A 22,289-nucleotide genomic window follows, 5' to 3' on the forward strand; every position below is an offset into this window, starting at 1 on the left:
TTTTTTATGAGATTTTGACTTTAGCTCAAAAATAAAATACTGATTTTTCTTCTTTCAATAACTTCACTCAAATAAACAAAAGTTAATAATTATTATATTATCTCTGTAGCATATTCTTTTTTTATATTTTTGAATTCAAAACTTTAAACCGAAATACTAATTTTGCATCCTTTTCGGTTCCCTAATGCATTTTGCAGTTTGATTTAAATCATGATTTCAATGACAAGATTTAAATCAAGATTAAAATCATGAATCAAGTTGATGTAAATCATTGCAGCCCTGATTACTACAGAATTTTGATATCCTATAGAGAACTCTACTGAATATTTCTAACCCCTTCGCAGTCCAGTAAAAATAAAGTTTTTGTGCCATAAATGTTCAAAAATAATTTTTTTTTAGAAACATGATATTGTATGTTTTTTGGGTTTCTGAATCAAAATCCATGGTCGAAACTTCGAAATTTATCAAAAAATATTTAAATTTGTTACATATGTAACAAAAATTAATTCAATTAACCAAAAATATGATTAATTACATTAAAATTTAACTTATTCCTAAATATCTAAACATTAGAAATTTAAAGAAAACTTGAATAATTCTGTAACATATGTATTCTTTAAGTTATAATTAACTAAACAAATTATTAAACAACTTGATCAGCAAAGAATTCTTTTTAACAACAGTGACATCAGAATCATCCCCATATCCCGTTAAATCTCAAAAAAAGGATTTCTTCAGAGACTAGCTCAAAGCTGAATATATCCTCAGCATCCGTAGACAGGAAAAATGGGGAAAAAAGAAAGCAGATAGAAAAACAAAACCAAAGGGGGAGTGAAAATCAGAGATCAAAACGATCCCCTGCCAATCCGATCGCGAAGCAGAGTCGTGATTTAAGGGCTTTATCTATCGCGCCTTATCGCGTACGACTGATAAGAACTTGGTGGTTACGATCTAGAGCAGCGAATGCTGCGTACAGAAGAGGAGAATGAAAGAAGCCAAAAACTTGTTGGGGTGGGGCAACAGCTCAGGAAGATCGGTACAAAAAAACAAAGAGGAAGTGAGTTGGAGGGAGTGAGAGAGAGAGAGAGTGAGAGAATGCGTGCGCCGTTTTGTGTCACGGGGAAGGGCATAATGCCGACGAAGAGGATCGTCGTCGTAGAGATGCGAACCTGAAGCAAATTCGAAAGGCAACCAGTCGCTGTGTGCGCGCGATCGAGGTCGCGCTGCATTTCTAATAAAATCTATTTATAAACAAGAAGCATATGTTGTTATTCAATGTGTTGTGTTGCACGTGACAATCAGTTTCATTTGATTTTTCTTTAATTTTTCCCTGTAAAAGTAAAATAATTTTACCTATTCTCCATGCTTAAAAGTAATAACACTTTTAAGACATGAGAAACTCATCAAGAAACAATAAGTGATGAAACATTCCATTCATCAGTTATTTAAGTGGTATGTGCAGCAAGTGACCACCAAGTAGTGCATTTTACCTCGGGAAATTTATCACCAGCAAGAAATGACGAGCAATTAATTTTTTCCTGCAATGCGACACCTGGACTAGATTTTTAATTAGGTACATTGCCAATCAGGAAATACAATTTTTGCTAAAACTGATTTCTTAATTGAATCCTACAATACAAGCAACTATTATTAATACAAGCAATTATTTACGTTTTCAATGGCATAATTACATTAAATATTTCTTGGCATTTTCCATCTATTTTTACGGACCAAAGATAAAATTATTTACGATCAGGATAAGAAAGATAAAAATGTTAAAGGCATGAAATAAAATTAATGTGGAGTTTATCGCAACGGCTTTCTTTAATATAGTCCATGAATAAGTCCATCATAATCTTAGAATCAGTTTTTAATAACGTATATGAAAGGTAGTTTAAAATTTTTGTTTAGAATGCCGTAAGAACGAAAAATACTTAGTTTTTTTGTTTATACTGCGTAATAGCCGTTTCTTGAACGTTTCTTTATATAGCACAAAACTGACATTTACAACGATCTTATGTAATATTATCGCACACAAAGTTAACAAAGTGGAATATTATTCCCGTATCTCTGATAGATGTTAGTTGGATGTATCAGATAAAGAAGTCAGCAGATTTCTTTAGCCGTTACATCAACCACAAATAATAAAACTAATAAGAGGACATTGCCAGATATTCTGCAATACTACTGTCTACAATTTATTTTCTAACAAACAATTTTAAAAGTTTTTATATTATGCTCACAATCTCCAAGTATCACGGGAAATTTATATTTATCGATTTAAAGTCAAAATACGAATTAGGAAACAAATATATTCTAACTGCTGCTTTGGTAAATTATTCATATGACATATTTTTAAGCCGCGATGATGAGAATTGCAGATGCGATATCTTAAGTAAGTGTTAAAAGTTTTATCAACTTGGTGAAAGTGCACGGAGAATATTGGGGTGTGATGTAGGAAAAAATAGGCCATCATGAATCTTCCGTTATCTTGAAATGTTATATAGAGAAGCTGTATAAGAAAAGTATTACCTTGAACCTAGAGCTTGCAAAAAAGAAAAAAAAATTTAAGAAAAATGAGTCTTGACAAAATACATGTTACGCGTATATGTAAAACCAAAATGCTATCTCACGAAATGTAGGTTAGCATTGGGAATTCGGTGATTGAAAATACACCCAATAACGTATTATCAAAGCTTCTCTCTCTATAAATATATACATAATAATAAATTTAGAATAGGGTTTTGATTTTAAATTCCATTAATTTGAAATTTGCCCGAGAGCAATGACAGCAATGACAGCCAAAAGGATTACATTTACTCTCAAATCTTTTGTTAGAATAACGAAAAAAACCTAAATAAAAAATAAATATTCATGAAATGTATTAAGACAAATATATGCTGCGTATATATTTCGAGAATTACAATCAGTTTGTTTACGTGATTATGCATTAAATATCAATAACAGATTACCCTTAAACAAGCAGGACAAAATCAGTGCAATTATCGCAAAACCAACGGTTTGGAATTTGAGTATTTATGGATATCCGTTTAACGAGGCATAAATCACTCAGTGAGGAATGTTTAATCAAGGGTACAGTCGGTCAAGAGAAAAGTTATCTGGACGTGAAATAATTTGTATATACTTGTTGATCTGTAATTTCTTGCCTCTTAGTTTTATTTTTCTAAAACGTATCTTTGCCACACACAGTGATTACAAAAAAAGTAAAGTTTACATCAATCTTTAGTGAAACGATTTTCTTTTGAAAAAGTATATTCCACTTTCATTGAGAACAAATAATTGAAAGTTATAACTTTTCAAAATAAACAGATGGATTGAAATGATTCTAATGCACTATAAATTATAAAATTATCATTTCGTTTTCATTTAATTTATAAACCACTCGAGATTATAAAGTTTGAAAAGCTATACTAAACTCTTAAAAAGAGAATTTATAAATACAGATAATAAACGAAAGTAAGATGACGATAGCGCAGTGACACACTATAAGTTATGTTATGTTTGAAAGTCACTCATTATATTCTTATATCACAATATAATATTCAGCAACAATTACAAGGCGCATAGGGTTTAAACGAGATCCAGGTCGATAATCCCCGCGATTCGACGACGACCCAACGCTGCTCGAGGCTTGGACGTGGAGCTCGTTAAGTTAATCAAGGTACGAGGCTCGTAAAACTTTGCACGCCCTCGAGAGAATTTCATTCTGTCGTCGCGGGAGAGTCGAAGAAGGAAGCCCGGATAATGAAAAGCAGGAGAATGGAGACATTGTTCCTAAGCCATAACTTTATGGAAAACACTTTACGAAACTACTAAAAACCCTCCATTCTTCGCAAGAGGGTGTTTCATATTCCTCGATTCATTTTACACCGTCACGCAAAAATTTGTAACCATTTTTTTTTTTTTATAAAAACCAACATTTCTACACTCAATGAAAATTTACACTTTATCACCCCATTCTCCTATTAACAAATAATATTTCTCTTCTCTTCAATTAGCAAAGAAGCTAAGTTATGCTTTTCATAATTATTATGATGTCGACAATTTCCAATATACAATTCTTCTATTCAGCATCAGTTTATCCAAAATTTAATATTGAAAGTTTCAAATTAAGTGGACTGAAAATAGAAGGAGATGATGTAATTCTGATTTTCCCTTGAGAATATATGCTAATACGAGAAATTATTATGGGCGGAACAGACGCGTCTGGCGATCATCTCGTACAGGCCATTATGCGAATTCGTATATAGATGCAGGGAAGGGAAGCAAGTTTTAGAGAAGTGAGAAATTTCAATAATTAGGAAGTCCAAAGTTCTCAGGTTGAATTGTGAACTTTGACATCCGGCCTCGCAGGAGAAAACCGAACCATTACATTTACCAGGCTTAATACGCGTTGTTCCAATACTTATTGGGGTCGAGTGCCATTTAACTCAGATGAAAAGGGCAAAAACTTGTCTACTGAACAAATTAAATTCATCTTATTATCTTATAACAAAAAAAAATCTGTTTCTATCAAGTGTTTTATTATTTTTAAAAATGCCTCAACTTTATTGTTGAGGCATTACTTATGGCATTACTTACTTTCTTTCACACTTGCTTAGTCCGTACATTAATTAATTATAAGAATTCTAACAACTTGTTAAAAATGATGAATCATAAATTAAGATTAGTTATTCCTGTTCAATAAAGTTTACTTCTCTACGCGCGGGTTTAGAAGAAGTCTAATGCAAAATTAAAACATTCATGATCATGGACAATTAACGATTGAAGGTAAGACATAAATTCTGCCAAGCTACGATAGCTAAAGGACAATTTATTGCAACAAGAAAAAACTTAATACAGAATTCTCGAGTTTCTAATCTCGTATTTCTTTAAAGACGCAGAACGATGGAATTCCGTCGAGGACATGATAGAAAATTACAGCTATTCATTATCACTGCAATCGATGTCACAGTTTTCCTAAGGATATCAAATTGAGACAAAAAACGAATAAAAAGTGTTGCAACACTTTTGATTCGTTTTTTGTCTCAATTTGATATCCTTAGGAAAATTGTGGTACCAAAAGACTGAAAAACAAACTTAAAATCGCCATTGGATAGTTTTTAATTTTCTAACCAAATCTAAAGTCTAAGTCCAAGTCAAAATTGAAAATAACAATTTCATAAACAGCGTTTACTAATAAGCATAAGATTTCTTTGTTCAATCATTGTTGAATCATTGTTGAATCATCAAACGAAGAATAGTTTCCAATGTAAAAAGTGTCCTTGCTAAATAATGATACTACCAGTTACTGAACAAGTTAAACGTAATCATGTTTGTTTCTAATAAACTATTGCAAAAGAACATATTCTTATTTAAAGCAATAATTAAAAGCCTTCTTTTTTTACAGGTGAAACTTGAAAAAAACACACCAAGAATGTTCGCAAGATCGGATTCATTGACATACACAAAAAGAGCACAAAGGATAAAAGTTTCGATAGAATGTGAATCATTTCAAGAAACAAAATTATATAAATGTCAAAAAGTTCCACTATGGAGCGGAATGAGCAGAATCAGTGAGGAGAAGAAGAATCGTTATCAAAGTGAAAATCATTAACAGGAGCAATGAGGAATTTGTGAATGTGACAAGTGTTTATCTTTAATTTTTCGTTTTTAATTTTCTTTTCCTTATTTCCAAAGCCATAAAACCATAAGTTTTAAATATTGGCAGATGTCGGTCTTTGAAAGTAAAAGGATTGTTGGGGTGGGGAGGAAAAAAATGGTGAAAGGGGTTTGTTAAGAGGAGACCTTGGAGAGAAAATGGGAGCTGCGGGACTGGTGCTGGGGAGTGCAATCCTCGGACTATTTTGTACCAGTTTCCCAAAGAGCGCAATGACCATTCCGACCAACAGGTGCGATGCACCTTTGCCTTGTACCTGCGATGATCACGGCCGAGTAACCTGCGATTGTAAGGACGAGGGCAAGGTAAGATTTATCAAAAAGCATCCGAAGGATTCTATTATAATTAATTCCTATATACACGAATTCTCAATCCTCACGAAACCTGTTTTCGATTATATTCCACAGGTCTACTCCACTTCCGTTCAAATAATAAAATGAACTTCAAATAATGTTTTACATCCACAAAGCTCATAAAGAAAACGATATTTTTTTCAGAAATAACCTAGAAAATAATCTAAAGTACGTCTTTTATACAAGATCTTTCAAAATATTACAATTTTGTTCAAAACTATTTCATCTGCAGTTGCACAATATAAAGAATTACATTTTACATATACGCATCAACGCTTCAAGTTTCATACTTTTATCTATAGTCTATTTCTTCCATGCGATGAAGGAAGAAAATATTATCTGGCTTCTCGGAGTTAATCCTTTGTATTGAATTGTGATAAGTGTCACGATAAGCAAATCCCTAGAAACTTTAACAAATCGTATTCAAAAGAAAAGGGGTGTCCAAACGCATTTGTCACTTATTTTCAGTAAAAGTTCACTCATTCAGATTTAGAGAGCATGATGAAGTAAAATTAATTAAACTAATTCTACATATAAAAATCAGTAACAAAGATTATAATATTTAGAAAAATAATTACATTAACGGCAATTATAATTAAAGTGACGACAGCAAATGTTTAATTTAATTTCAGCATAGTTTCACTGGCTCTGAAATTCTTCATCTGTATCAATTTTCGTTAGTTACTTCTGCTACCCGGAGCTTAAATTAATTCATTTACAAACAGCTGAATACAGTTAAAATAAATCCTGAGAGAATTTTGTCGAGAAAAAATAAAATATATACTTTTTATTACTTCAACAATTAAGAAAATTTCATTGTCTTAATGCGTATTTGAACTATATTATTATATTATAATAGAAAATCAAAAATATAAATAAAAACGTGCAGTAAGAATTTTTTTTTTTTGAAATCTAAAGAAAACGTTAAAAATGTCTCTAAAAAATTGATAATAAAATGACAGTATGGTTTTTTTTAACACCATTACAAAGTGAAATGCGTCTGTTTGAATCCCTAACCCAATGCTCCAATTTAGTTTTTCGATTCGTGAAAATTCCCGCGGGAATGAACGGAACACTCGCAATTTTATTCTTCTCTAGCATATTGAGTCATACTGCGGGTTCATATAAAAGAAAAAAAAACTGAAAAATGCCTTCTACAGATTGGTCAGTTTTATTTCCTTCTACTAAAGTGATTTCCCCTTTTTCAATTACTGATGCATTTCCGTCGTTCTATCATCATCCCAGGTTAACCATGCCATTTCACTATTTATTTTTTTTAAAATACTCTCAAATTTTCAACAAAATAGTTATTTACTTAACCGAGAGATCGATATTTATTCAATATATATCTATATTTTACCGAAATATAATTATTTGCCCAAAAACGTTCGATGCTTTTTATCCATTATGTTTTTAAAACGAATTGTTTGCAATAAATTATTTAACTCTATAATAAATTAAAAAAAAAAAAAATATCTTAAATAAATAACTATATAAAATATTTTTTTTAAAAATTTAAGATTAAACAGCGAATTTAATATAAAAATTTAGAAACTTAAAACCATAGGGAATTTCTAATGACTGTCGACTTTGCTACAAGATATTATTAACTCAGAAAAAATAAGATTGTGCAAATTCAATGTCAAAATGATTTGTAATTATGAGTAGAATTTTGCCTTTTTGTATGTAATTTATACTTAATTTGTACAGTATATCTGAAGTCATTTCAAATGACAAGTAAGTTATGTCAACTGATAATAAAACCAATTACTTGGCAAAAAATAAAATTGAAATTTTTGTTTCTGTCATTACGAACCATTTTAGAACAAATGAAGATCAAAAAGGTGAAAATAGATTATAAGACTTTTATGAATTTCGTTGGGGTAGTTCTAGTTTCATGTCCAAAAATCCTTATAGAAAAACTGTGAATACAAAAATCAAACTGATATTACTCAAAATGACAAGATCTTTTCAAATGAATATTAATATTCACAAGAATCTCTTTCTTCTGCAAAACAAGTTTCAATAGTAATAATAAATTCTTGTTTCGATAAAAACTTGATGTGTGATGATGAAAATACAACCAGCTTTATAACGCGTCTTATAAAGTGACATCAAACGTCTAACGAAACACGTTCTTATAAGATTTTTAAACCCCATGAAGCAAGAAAACAAAATTAAGGAAACCAGTTTTCGAACCAACCTATATGTACTGTATAAAATAAATTAATAAATACTCAAATATTTTCTCAATTATGCAATTTTCTAATAGTTTTCTCCTCATAGGATAAAATTTATTCCTGAACTGCAAACAATATTCTCATTCTGATGAAAGATATTTTTACAAAAATTAATTAAATATTCGATTTCATAGACACCAATTAATAGAGATTAAATTGGATTGGATCAAATGTTAATTTATAATATAATGCAAATAATGAAATAAAATGAATTAAATGAGCTTTTATATGAATTCAAAACCTCAAAAGAGTTGAAACAATTCAAATGGATATTTCGAACATTGCCATTGTGTATATATTATAAGCGAGAGAATTTCACCATATATATACGATTCAATAAACGGAAAACGAGAATCGAGAGATAAAAGTCGATTACTGATGATAATAATAAATTATAATAATGATCACAATTTTCCATTTAATAACAAAATAAAAAGATTGTAAAAATAAATAAGATAATAAAGATAATAAAAGGATTGAATATTAAATAGCCACCAAGTGTCACCTAAATCTTCTTAATAGGAAAAGTTTAAAAAAATAATCAAATAAAATTTATAGATACAAACTAGACAAAAGAATAGTAAGAATTTCAAACAAATCATCTTTTTTTAAAAAAGACATTGCGAGAAAAGATTATTTATATTCCTTTTAGTATTCACTGGCCCAATTAAATTAGATACTACTGCAGTAGAAATAATTCGTATTTTCAATATTCAGAATTTCCAAATAAAAAAATGTGAAAAACAAAATTGTTTTGTAAGAAAAGGGGTTGAAATCGACATATGCGCGACACTCTAAGGTATAATTTAAGAATATAGAGAACGTTATGCATCTATTTGCATAAAGGAAGTGGTAGATCGAACATTCGATAAATCACTGGATCGGATGTTTCCATTTCGTCAGATTAATGACTTCCTCACAAATTTTAATTTCTACCAAAAAACCAATACATAGGAAACTATTATTATTTATATTTATAAGCACAAAAAATCGAATTTAGATTATTAAATTTAGAGTTAGTGAAATTTATATAGAAATTTAATTTCCGTAGCTTTTCTGTTTTTATCAATTTTTCATACGACACACGCATAATATATAAAGAAGAAGCAGAAAAACAATGACTATACAGAATATATATGCTAGCAGCATAAACTGTGCGGCTTGAAAATTCTGCATAATTTTTTCCCTTCCTTCTCAATTCATGCGTTTGCGCGAACACATTCAGACAATTTGTCCGCGCGCGCGCGACTAGTCGTGACTTTTACAATTCATCGACTGGACGTTTCTCCAATTTTTTTCTTCATTCTCACAACGGAAATACTTTGTCTACTCCTTTTCTCAAATGACCCATGGGGAATGAAAATTGTGCACCGAGCGTCTGAAGGATATAGAGAAAAGTATGCGCATCTAAGGTACAGCAGGAGAAATAGGACAGAAAACTTGCCAAGTTAAAAGCAATTTATTGCTTGAATATCAAATATGCAAGGCGCGTGCGGTTTCAACCATTGTAAAAAATTTTTCTCAACTTTTTTTCTCTCAAAGCAATGGAAAAGTTTAAATATTATAGAGAAATTGTTTCTTCATCTTTTCTTCTTTCCGTTTTATTCAAATGATGAAAATGATCTCAGTGCTGAAAGTCTGAGTTATTAGAAAATACATATTTATCCTAAAAATTAAAATCTTAGATTGAAATTCCAAAATTCTAAAAGGAAACACACATTTTTAAATGAAACGAATAAAAGAATTATTTTTCTACCGAAAAAGACCGCATTCCGTCAAAAATTGATTAGGAAATTGAATAAAATGTTTTTCGCGTAAGAAAAAACAGCTCTTCAATTTAAAAAAAAGGGAAAACGATAATCGTCAGATATACCTGAATAGAAAATGAATTGTATAAGCAAAGAAAATTAAGCGTTGGCTTGTGAACGAAAAAAGCTTTTAACAAAAGGGGTTGCGATTCGTCGTTCCGCGAGCCATAGCCAATCAGTTCTTCGTACTTTCGAATTAAAATCCGGAAATGAATAGTGCCAGTGGCAATAATGGCCGCGCCCCTCTGTGTACAGCCTTTTCTTTCTTCTACTTTTCTCTTTATTTCAATGTCTCCTCTATTTTCCTCTCTCCTTCTCTGTTCTTCGTCGGCAAACGAATCGTCCCCGTGGGGCAAATTGTTTCGCATAAATCCTTTATAGATCGTAAAAGCTCTCTCGTTCCCAGTATAGTAATGGGACTTTTGCTTCTTTGGGAAGTTACCATTACTTCCCCTGCTCCCACTTTCAGTTTTCCCAATTGCGAAACGTTCAATTTGGACCCAGGTCCAATTCTTATTCTCAAACAATATAAAGTCATGAAAGTGGGGGAAAATAAACCAAGGACCGTCACACGTGGCTAATATTAAAACTCGCAGATGAAACCGCTGTTTTTTTTTTTTTTTTACTCTTTTAAAGGTATTTGGTATCATTTTCGTGTCGAATAGCTGAAAAAGCCCTTCACCACACGCGCAACTTCATCACCCTGAAACTACAGAGTCGACATTTTGATGAAGAGGCGATATTTCAGGGAGATAGAGAAGAACAAGTATATAGAACTCTTGGTCGTGCACTATGCGCAATCGATCATTGTGCATAGATTCTCATTTTTAGCTCAAATGAGAACATTGTCAATATTTTGGAAAAAAAAGTTGCAAATATTGTGAAAGTAAAAAGGAGAAACTAAAGCTAAACCTAAAACGAAACTAAACTAAAGTAAACTAAATTAAACCAAACTAAAACTATAGGTGAAAAATAAATAACAAAACAAATGTAATTTCTAAAGAACGCAGGCTTCACAGTCTGTCCCCTATTTCCCTAAAAGTCCCTTCTTTTAATTTTGGCCCCTAAATGTACCCTATTTTGAAAATTTTCCTTATTTTTCTCGTCGCAGAAAATCAATTATTTTTAAACATTTTTAAGTAATTTTGCAAAAGAATTCAATTATCTTGATAACCAACAAAGTTCTCCCCATAAAATCAATTATTTTAAGGATTTTTCATAAAATTCTTTTCGAAAATTCAATTATTTTGATAAATATCAAAATTCTTCTCAAGAATTCAATTATTGTCAAAAATTTTAATTAAATTCTTGACAAAATTTCAATTATTTAAACAAAATTTAATAAAATACTTTCCACGAATTCAATTATTTTTATAAATTTTAATAAATATTTAGTCAAGAATTCAATTATTTTTATAAATTTTAATGAATATCTCGTCAAACATTCAATTATTTCTATAAATTCCAAAATTTTTTGCCAAAAATTCAAATATTTTCACAAATTTAAATAAAATTCTTTGCAACATTTCAATTATTTTTAAAAGTTTTTCGCAATTCAGTGTTTTTAGATATTTACTATTTTCATAAAATTTATCAACAGATTTAATTATAGAAAAAACTTGTTGATACAATTCTACGAAAAGATTCAATTATTTTCATAAATAACAAAATTTCATTTACGAATTCAATTATTTTCATCGCAGAATTTCAAATATTTTTAATACAATTTTAAAAACTTGAGGAAAGAATTCAATTTTAAGAAACATTATAATTATTATTCAGTAAAATAAAAAAAAAATCCTTGCAATAATTCAAATATTTTCATAAATAACATTTAATTCGTCGCAGAAAATCAATTATTTTCAAAAATTTTTAAGTAATTTTGCAAAAGAATTCAATTATCTTTATGAACAACAAAATTCTTTCCATAAAATCAATTATTTTGAGGAACTTAAATAAAATTCTTTTCCACAATTCAATTATTTTGATAAATATAAAAATTCATCAGAAGAATTCAATTCTTTTGAAAAGTAATAAAATACTTTGCAGAAATTAAATTATTTACAATTTTTTTTTTAAATTTTCGACAAGAATTAAATTCTCTTTATAAATAGATAGGGGGATTCTTCTCACGAATTAAATTATTGTCAAAAATTTTTTTTAAATTCTTCTCAAAAAGTCAATTTTGGCAAAAAATTTAATTAAATTCTTAGCAAAATTTCAATTATTTAAACAAAATTTAATAAAATACTTTGCACGAATTCAATATTATTTTTATAGATTTTAATGAATGTTTCGTCAAGAATTAAATTCTCTTTATAAATAGATAGGGGGATTCTTCTCACGAATTAAATTATTGTCAAAAATTTTTTTTAAATTCTTCTCAAAAAGTCAATTTTGGCAAAAAATTTAATTAAATTCTTAGCAAAATTTCAATTATTTAAACAAAATTTAATAAAATACTTTGCACGAATTCAATATTATTTTTATAGATTTTAATGAATGTTTCGTCAAGAATTAAATTCTCTTTATAAATAGATAGGGGGATTCTTCTCACGAATTAAATTATTGTCAAAAATTTTTTTTAAATTCTTCTCAAAAAGTCAATTTTGGCAAAAAATTTAATTAAATTCTTAGCAAAATTTCAATTATTTAAACAAAATTTAATAAAATACTTTGCACGAATTCAATATTATTTTTATAGATTTTAATGAATGTTTCGTCAAGAATTAAATTATTTTAATAAATAGCAAAATTTTTGGCCAAAAATTCAATTATTTTCAAAAATTCAAATAAAATTCTTTGCAACATTTTAATTATTTTTAAAAGTTTTTCGCAAAATTTATGAACAGATTTAATTATAGAAAAAACTTGTTGATACAATTCTACGAAAAGATTCAATTATTTTCATAAATAATAAAATTTCATTTACGAATTCAATTATTTTCATCGCAGAATTTCAAATATTTTTAATACAATTTTAAATAAATTCCTTGAAAAATTCAATTTATTATTATTAAAAATTTTATTAAAACTTGAGGAAAGAATTCAATTTTAAGAAACATTCAATTATTCAATAAAACAATAAAATTCGTTGCAATAATTCAAATATTTTCATAAATAACATTTAATTCGTCGCAGAAAGTCAATTATTTTTAAAATTTTTTAAGTAATTTTTCTAAAGAATTCAATTAGCTTGATAAACAACAAAATCGCATAAATTCTTCCCATAAATTCAATTATTTTAAGGAATTTTAATAAAATTCTTTTCCAAAATTCAATTATTTTAATAAATATCAAAATTCATCACAAGAATTCAATTCTTTTAAAAAGTAATAAAATACTTTGCAGAAATTAAATTATTTTCAAAATTTTTTAATAATTCTCGTCAAGAATTAAATTATCTTTATAAATAGATTGGAAAATTCTTCTCAATAATTAAATTATTGTCAAAATTTTTTTAAAAATTCTTCTGAAGTCAATTATTTCCAAAAATTTTAATAAAATTCTTCTAATGAATTCAATTGTTTTCAAAAATTATTATTTGAATTCTTCTCAGGAATTCAATTGTTTTTAAAAAGTTTAATAAAATTCTTCAATAAGTTGTCAATTATTTTCAAGAATTATTTTAAAATTCTTTAATATAATAAATTTCTTTAAAATTTTAATTAAATTCCTTAAAAGAAATTAAATATTTTCAAAAGTTGTTAATACATTTCTTCTTTAAAATTAAATTTTAAGAAACATTCAATATTATTTATTTTTGTATTTAAATAATTGATTTCTCGTAGAATTAAATTATTGTTTTTCGTACTTTTAACTAACAATTCTGTAGAATTAATTTTTTTTAAAAAGTTTAATTCAGTAATAATTGATGTTATTGATTTAAAGTAGAATTTTAGTTAAAAATTCTAGAAAATGTTAATTGAATTGAAATGATAGAAATAATTTTGAAGAAATTACAATAACAATATTCTTATAATAATAAAATAATAATTCTGTCAGTCGGTCAGCTTTAACTATTATAAAACATAAAGAAATGGATCACTCCGTGTCGAAGACTCGGAGTAATCCATTTCTTTATGTTTTATAAAGTTTTTCAATTTGAAAAGGTTTGAATATGAAATTTTTGAACATCTTAATTACAATGAAAAAAAAATGATTAAATATTTATTTTAAATAAAACTATTAATGTTTTCGAATAATTTTACTTTTGAAAAAATTTGTAAATAAATTTAATAAAACATTTTTCTGAGTATCTAATAATTTTGAGAGTGAATCAGAATATTCTTTAGGGTCAGGGAAAAAGTGAAAGTTGTGTTTGGAAATGAGGGAAAAGTCAGGGAAAAATAAAGTTAAATTTTTGTGACAACCCTGTATAAATAAATAATATTTTTATCTTTATTTAACCAATTTTTATGGTCCCCTAAAAGTCCCCTAGTTTCTCTAAAATACTTTTTAGGGGCACTGTGAAGCCTGAGAACGGAACTAGAAACTCAAAAATGGAAAATATGAAAACTCTCTAAAGATGATTTTAAAAGAATCTTTTTATGCGCAACTATATTAAAGTAGCAAATGCCCTAAAACTTAAACCCACACCAAATTGAGCTAAAGGCACGTCGTTCTTCTGTTACTTTCCCATTGTCTGGCAAACAAGCGCGCCCAAGGAACGCTGCGGCAAGCATACTTGAACCGATAATCTAATTAATCGACCCAATCGTAACAAAGAAGTTGATCCAACTTCAGACTACTCGTGATAACGGATTCTAAAGAAGGTCGAATCCCCCTGACATCGACTCTAGAGAAGGAATTATATATAAAGATATGTTTCAGTAATAATTAATTAATTAATTAGTTTTGAACATTCACAATTTACTTTTCGATAGGAGATTCAATATATTATTAACCTTATTATTATTAGTATAAAATTGAAATTTAAAGGAGAAATAAAATAATTTCGTAAATTTAAACGTATTTATTAATTATATATATATTTTAATCATCTCTACTTTCAAATCGAATAATCCTCTATAAAATGAAGAATGCAAATTCCACGTGGACGTAATTTTAGAGCCATCAAGACAAGTTTTAAGGCAGTCTCGTAAAACGCGAGTGCGAGAATTAAATCGCACTTAATAACACAGACAAGCCCTTCCGGTGTAATGAAAGTTAAGCTCAACCGCTTTTATAACTTAACGACGTCGTATGCATGTTCGACATGGGAAGAAAGAGATTCAACGGTGAAGGCGTACACATTTAGAATAATTAGCGTAGTTATACCAGTTTAATTAAAGAAAATTTGTCCCTTAATTATTATATATAATAATTAACTGTTAGAGTCTGTATCGAGTTGGGGTCAAAGCGCCACAGTTATAAAATTTTACAAAAACTAATATTTAATGATGCGTTTGGAAAATTGTTAATAATTTTTTATGATTCCAAATCAAAAGTATACAGTCACAGAAGTTTCGATATATTTTGACTTATTTGATTTCTGTCAATAAGAAATATTATTAAGTAAAGAAAAGTGTGCGCCGCTTCGCCCCCCACCTCTCCTATATATATCAAGTAGATGACGTTCGACTATTCTTCGTCAATTTTCTTGATTCTCGAGAGACTATCGTGTTTCTTGTCTGAAACACCTTCCCCCACAATCCGATAAAGCACAACTCAATCCTTTGGGGACTTATCGATCTGGGACATCGAGCCAAAGGTCTAAACAAACGACACTCTTTTTGATAAATGCATTTCCTAAGAACTGTATATCGCAACAGAGAACTTTTGAAAAATGAAATTTTGTGAATCAGAAGAAAGGAACTGCATTTATTTCTGCTTTTTTACATCTTTCAATTATTTTCACACAAGTATAAATGCATTATTTTTCGTATATTTGAAAACTTTTTAATTAACTAATTCTAAACTTTACGAATAAAAAAAATAATCCATCAAGGAACAGTTATTAAGTCCGACAAAAAGAAAAATGTTTTTATGTTTATGTATCTTACAAAAAGAACAAACATAAAAATACGAATTCACAATTTATTGAAATACATATATTAAATAATGAGCAATAATTCGATTTTCCATTAACAATTTCTGTAAATTTTAATTTAAAAAAAATTCCATGTTTCCCTTCAACTGTTAAACTTTCATAAATGTAGTTTATAACAAAACTTTCCGGACAATATGTATACCATGTAAATTTTAAACAAACTTGTTTAATTAATTAACTAAAAATTATAAACTCGAAAATTAAAAAAATTCTAGTGTTCACAAAACATATTAAATTAAAATATGTATAAACAGGTATAAATAAACATATATAAATTAAAAATAAATTGCATGATGAAACAGTGATTTTAAACGTAGCTTTCAAAAATCAATTCCCTCAATAAAAATTGAATCATTTTAAAAAATGTAAAATATTTTAATATTTCTAAAGCATTATATGTCTACATATTTCAAAATATTTGCAGGGCTCGAATCAGTGAAAGTATAATATATGTAAAAATACAGACTTTATGGATCAAAAATACAAAAATTACGGACCAATGACAAAAATATAATGGGTCCGAGTCAAATAAGAGAACATTTTATTTGAAACTAGAAATTAAATTTTTCATAACTATAAAACATGAAGATATCGATAACTCCGAGTTCGGAGTGATTCGACTCGGAGTGATCGATTTCTTTATGTTTTATAATTAAAGATGATCGCATGATAAAATCATTATCAAATCAATAAAATTATTATTTTCAAGAATTTTTAACTAAAATTCTTCTTTAAATCAATTATTTTTAATAATTTTCGAAAAAGTTTTTTGGACAATTTTCAAATCTATATTTATTTACAATATTCAATTTTACGGAATTTCAATTATTCGTAAATTCTTCAATTAAATAAACATTAGAAAATAAAAACTTCAAATAATATAAAAAAACTTCAATATTAAACTTTTTCAAAAAAATTAATTTCAAAATTCACGCTATGTTGCTTTTAATATTCAATTATTATCTGAAATTTTAACTAAAATTAAGTTTTAAATCAGTTTTAATAAAAAAATTCTACTAGAATTCAATTATTTAAATACAAATAAAATGCAAATAAAATTGAATAATTGAAAGTTTCTTAAAATTCAATTCCCATACAGAATATTATCACCAAATTTTTAAATAATTGAATTCTATCGACGAATTATAATAAAATTTTTAAGAATTATTACATTTTTCGAGAAAATCGATTAAAATTCTATTAAAAATAATTATCATTCTGCAATAATTACAATTCAATTTTACAAAATTTCAATTATTCGTAAATTCTTCAATTACATATATATTAGAAAATAAAAAACTTTAAATATTATCAAAAAAAATTCTCAATTAAACTTTTTCAAAAAAAATTAATTCCGCTGAATTGTTAGTTAAAAATATGAAAAATTCAAATTTTCAAAGATTTTAATCTGTAACCTTTTTAAAATTCAATTATTTCTTAAAATTTACGCTCTAATGCTTTTAATATTCAATTATATTCTAAAATTTTAACTGAAATTCATTTTTGAATCAATTTTTATGAGAAAATTCTACTAGAATTCAATTATTTAAAAACAAAAAAAATTTTTTGAATAATTGCATGTTTCTTAAAATTTAATTCTTATAAAGAATTTTATTAACAAATTTTTAAATAATTGAATAATTGTTTTGACGAATTTTAATAAAATTTTTAAGAATAGTTGCATTTTTCAAGGAATTTGATTAAAACTGTATTAAAAATATTTGAAATTCTGCGATAAGTTTTATTATTTACGAAAATAATTGAATTATCGCGAAGAAATTTATAAAAAATTTGTAAATATTTGAATTCCTGGGAAATTTTTATTATTTATGAAAATAATTAAATGTTTGCGTACAATTTTATTAAAATTGAGGCCTTGGATCCAATAACTCGCCCGACGCTCGGAGGAACGCGCAACTGCCAGTCAGTGAGCAGTGAGCGCCTCTGGGCCACTCACTGCTACCCGACTGGCATTAGCGCGAGTCTCCGAGCGTCGGGCGAGTTATTGGATCCAAGGCCTCAATTGTTTTTAAATAGTTTAATTATTTTGTCTGATTTTATTAAAATTGTAGATATTGATATTCATTGAAATGAGGAAAATTAAAAAAAAATTGAAATTTTGACAATTTTATTAAAATTTTTGAAAATAATTGAATTTCGGAGATGAATTTTATTATTTATAAAAATAATTGGGATTTTGTCGAGATTGTCTTGTAAATTTTAAACATAATTGAATTTTGATGAAGAATTTTTTTATTTACATAAGATAATTTGTCGAGATTTTTTCGATTTTTCAAAAATTCCTGTAAAATTTTTACTATTTTTTTTTTTTTTGAATAATTAAAGGTTTGTGTACAATTTTATTAAAATTCTTTTTTAAATAATTGAATTCTTTTGGAAAATATTATTAGAATAGTAGAGACCAATTAAAAATTATTGAATTGAGGAAAAATTTTTGAAAATAATTGAATTTCGGGGAAGAATTTAATTATTTCTAAAGATAATTGAAATTTTGCCAAGAATTTTATGAAAATTTTTCATGAAAATAATTGAATTTCGGAGAAAGATTTAATTGTTTATAAAGAATTTCTGGGAAGAATTTTTTTATTTTTGAAAAAATTGAATTTCTGCATTTGTAATTTCTCTAAAATTATCCAAATTTTTTTACAATTTACGTACGAACTTTTCATTCTTTTTCAATGAAATTACTGGTTATTTTTTTTAAAAAAACTAACTTTTACGGACTTTGAGCAAAGTTACGGACTTTTACGAGATTTACGGACCTAGTTCGGAGCCCTGTATTTGACAACAATTCCAACATCTTTTATATAGAAAAACTTGAAATGAAAATGAACGAAAAAATTAAAGATTTGAAATTCGTGAATTTTTATTCGATTTATTAAATTTGTTTTCATTCTAGATTTGCAAAGTGACTTTTTTAATTTTTTTCCTAGATTGAAATTCACCTGTACTATCTAATGTGAAATTTATACCTATTCTATTTAATCATTTAATGTGAAATTGAAAAATGATTTTTAACTGAAAAATATCACTTTCAAATTTCAGGAGCTGATTCTTACGTCAAAGAGTGAAAAATGGCTGACTCCACGAACGAGTTTAATTTCAGTGAGCAACTGCTCGTCGGTGTACCTGACAAACTCAAGTTTAATCCACCTCGAGGCTCTGCGGTTGGTGGAGTTGGTAAACGTGGCTAATTTGACCCTGGAGCGTCAAAGCTTCGAACTATCACCACGTTGCACAGACGTGAAGATCACTGTCCGTAACAGTAGCATCGACCTACTGCCCAGTTTCACGTTTCGCGGTGACATCAAGACGATCATGTTCGTTGACGTTCGAATAGGTCTAATGAGTGCGTTTGCATTTGCAAATTTACTCAACACCGACACCATAAGGCTCGAGGACTGTCACGTCTACGATATTGAGGCGCATGCATTCAAAAAATTCGACGTTCAAATATTACACATTATTCGCGGTAGTTTTCACGGCGTCATTCCAAGTCGAACAATGAACGACATTGAGGTTTATCAGAGTTTTATGCTCGACGGTGTGCGAATGGAGACATTAAGAAGTTTAGCGTTCATTGTGAAAAAACCAAAAACAGTTGCCATACAAAATTGTATCTTCGATACTGTTGAGGGAGAGGCATTCGATATTAGCGTAAGGGGACCGGTAATAATAAAGAATAATAGTTTTGCAAATTTAGGTATGGGGGCATTTTTGGAAATGAAAGCCGACATGGAGAATAAATCGAGAGGAACTTCACTGGGTCTTTATGATCTGATTTTTAAGAACAATACCTTGAAGGCTTTTGAGGAGGGATCATTAATTTTCGACAGAAGTAGTTTTCGGCCCGAGATTGATAATCTCCTGATCGATCAGCCATGTGATTGTGATCAATTATCAAAATGGAAAAGTGATATTCTTAATTACACAAATATTTACTCGAGGTTTCATCATACAAAGCAGGAGGAAATATCGCCGGCGAAATCGGAGGCAATAAACGATGGGCCAGAAACATTTCTCTGCATTAACATTGCTGATAATTCGCCGATAAATTTCACTGATTATGAAATGAGAAATTGCGCCTTGAGTAGCACGCTTATGATACTTTTAATGGTTGTCGTGGCACTTGTTGTTCTGCTGCTGATCAGCGTGTGTCTCATTGTTTGGTGCTGTCGAAAACGTCGGCAGAGCAATAGAAAAAGTTGGATAAGTGTTCCCACGAGTGCTCCAGACGTTGTCTCGAAAAAGAATGGCGTCATCAGTAAAGAGGGAAGTGAATCGAGTGCACCGGTGGACAGCCGGATAACGATGGTTGTCCCGGATGGCAGACTTTATCGTGAAACTGAATTTCATGTGATTGTCGAGAAAACTGAGCCACTCACCACGGAATTATAACGAGAGCCTCAAAGGGCTTCCGGCTCGAGAGACCCGTACGTGCCACCGGAAGACCTCCACTTTCGCGTTTATAAACTTTGAAAATAAAAGGCACAACCTGATTTTAGCTTTAAGTGATGGATTATGATGATTTAGTCATGAATATGATTAATTGAGAATGAAATGCTAATGAAACTAATGAAATTAACGAAATTAACGAAAACAGTAGAACGAAAATGTAATACCAACATTCCGAAATGAATGTTCCAAGAATGAAAAAGCGCTTGAGAGAGATTGTATTTATTACTGTAAGTCTGTAGTTGTAGATTAAAAAAAAAAACAAAAATATGGGTCTAGTACCGATTTTGTACCTATGATTGCAATATTGTATATGGATTATGGTTGATATATCCGCGCATTACGCTACATCAGCGAATCAAAACGAATGGCTAGTTTCATTAAATACCACCGCACTAGTACAAGGCAGTCTGTAAGCTTCCATCTACATATCAATATAATGACGGTCAAGGTTCACTCTCCCTTTCTCACCATCCATCTATCCATCTACCTCCTATATGAAATTTTTACTTCAGGAGAGTTTATACAATCAATAAGGTTCTTGCACCACCGAAAAATGAGTTTCAAAAAAAAATAAACATAACAATTCAAAATTTATCTCTAATTGTATGCATAAATTCGAGTTTTAATATTTATAAACCTCGTCATTCATATAATGCATAACGCACTATTCACAGTTCATAAAACATTGTTCATAATTCAGAGTTGCCATGAACAAAAAGTTTTGAACGTTCAAATGAACGAAATATTTTTTGTTAAAAATATTTTCATAGATTATTGATTACAATTCAAATTAAAAACTCAAATTTTACATTTAGAAACATTATAATTAATTTGCTTAATAGTGACGCAAAATTATAGTAATAAAAATTTAATTTGAAGAGGAAATAAATAAATTTCGTTCATTTGAACGTTCAAAACTTTAACCTCCTGAGTTGCCACACTTTTGCTCTTTTCAAATTCCCTGACTTTTTCCAGGTTTTCCAGATTAAAAAATTTTAACCTGGAATTTTTCCAGGTTTTTAATACGAAAATTATTCGAAAATATCAATAACTTCATTTTTAAATAAATATTCAATCATTATTATTTTTTCATAAAGAAATTAAAATTTTCAAAAATTTCAAATTCAATAACTTATAATAATTAAAACTTGCTACTTTGTTACTGTAACTTCTTCAAAAATTATTTTCATCATTACGATTATTAATTTCTAGAATTTTCAACTAAAATTCTTCTTCAGGTCAATTTCTTTAAATAATTTTTGAAAAAATTCTTTGAGAATTTTCAAATTCTTTTTTTTACAATTTAATTTTATGAAATTTCGATTATTCTGACATTCCTCATAATTAAATGTATTAGAAATTAAAAACTTGAAATAATTTTAAAAAAATCTCATTAAATTTTTTGAAAAAACTTAATTCTACACAATTCTTAATTAAAAGAATATAAAGTTCAAATTATCAAAGATTTTAATTTGAAACTTATTGAAAATTCAATTATTTCTAAAAATCCAAGTTATAATGCTTACAATATTCAATTATAATCTAAAATTTTAACTGAAATTCATTTTTAAATCAATTTTTATGAGAAAATTCTACGAGAATTCAATTAATTTTTTGAAGAAATTTAATTAAAAATGTTGGTATTGAAAATAATACTTAAATTGTAATAAATAAATT

General features: G+C 28.1%; 2 protein-coding genes across 4 annotated transcripts in view; one reads left to right on the forward strand and one right to left on the reverse strand.

Annotated features, from left to right (window-relative positions):
- The window catches only part of LOC122497957 (E3 ubiquitin-protein ligase MYCBP2), a 292,773-nt gene that overhangs the window by 225,337 nt on the left and 45,147 nt on the right, over window positions 1-22,289 (reverse strand). The window lies entirely within an intron of this gene.
- Window positions 1,156-21,329, forward strand: LOC122497960. Its single transcript, XM_043605402.1, has 3 exons — window positions 1,156-1,573; window positions 5,411-5,985; window positions 19,200-21,329. Exons 2-3 carry the CDS (start codon window positions 5,821-5,823, stop codon window positions 20,550-20,552), a joined length of 1,518 nt encoding a protein of 505 aa, XP_043461337.1. The 5' UTR covers window positions 1,156-1,573; window positions 5,411-5,820; the 3' UTR covers window positions 20,553-21,329.

The sequence above is a fragment of the Leptopilina heterotoma genome, unplaced genomic scaffold (assembly GCF_015476425.1).
Source record: "Leptopilina heterotoma isolate Lh14 unplaced genomic scaffold, ASM1547642v1 Lhet_14, whole genome shotgun sequence".
Taxonomy (NCBI): Eukaryota; Metazoa; Arthropoda; class Insecta; order Hymenoptera; family Figitidae; genus Leptopilina; species Leptopilina heterotoma.

Bases quoted from the DNA above. Each gene is read 5' to 3' on its own strand.
- LOC122497960 (XM_043605402.1), top strand. From the start codon at position 5,821: ATGGGAGCTGCGGGACTGGTGCTGGGGAGTGCAATCCTCGGACTATTT. The intron at 5,986-19,199 runs GTAAGATTTATC...TTCAAATTTCAG, and splicing joins ATTGTAAGGACGAGGGCAAG to GAGCTGATTCTTACGTCAAA.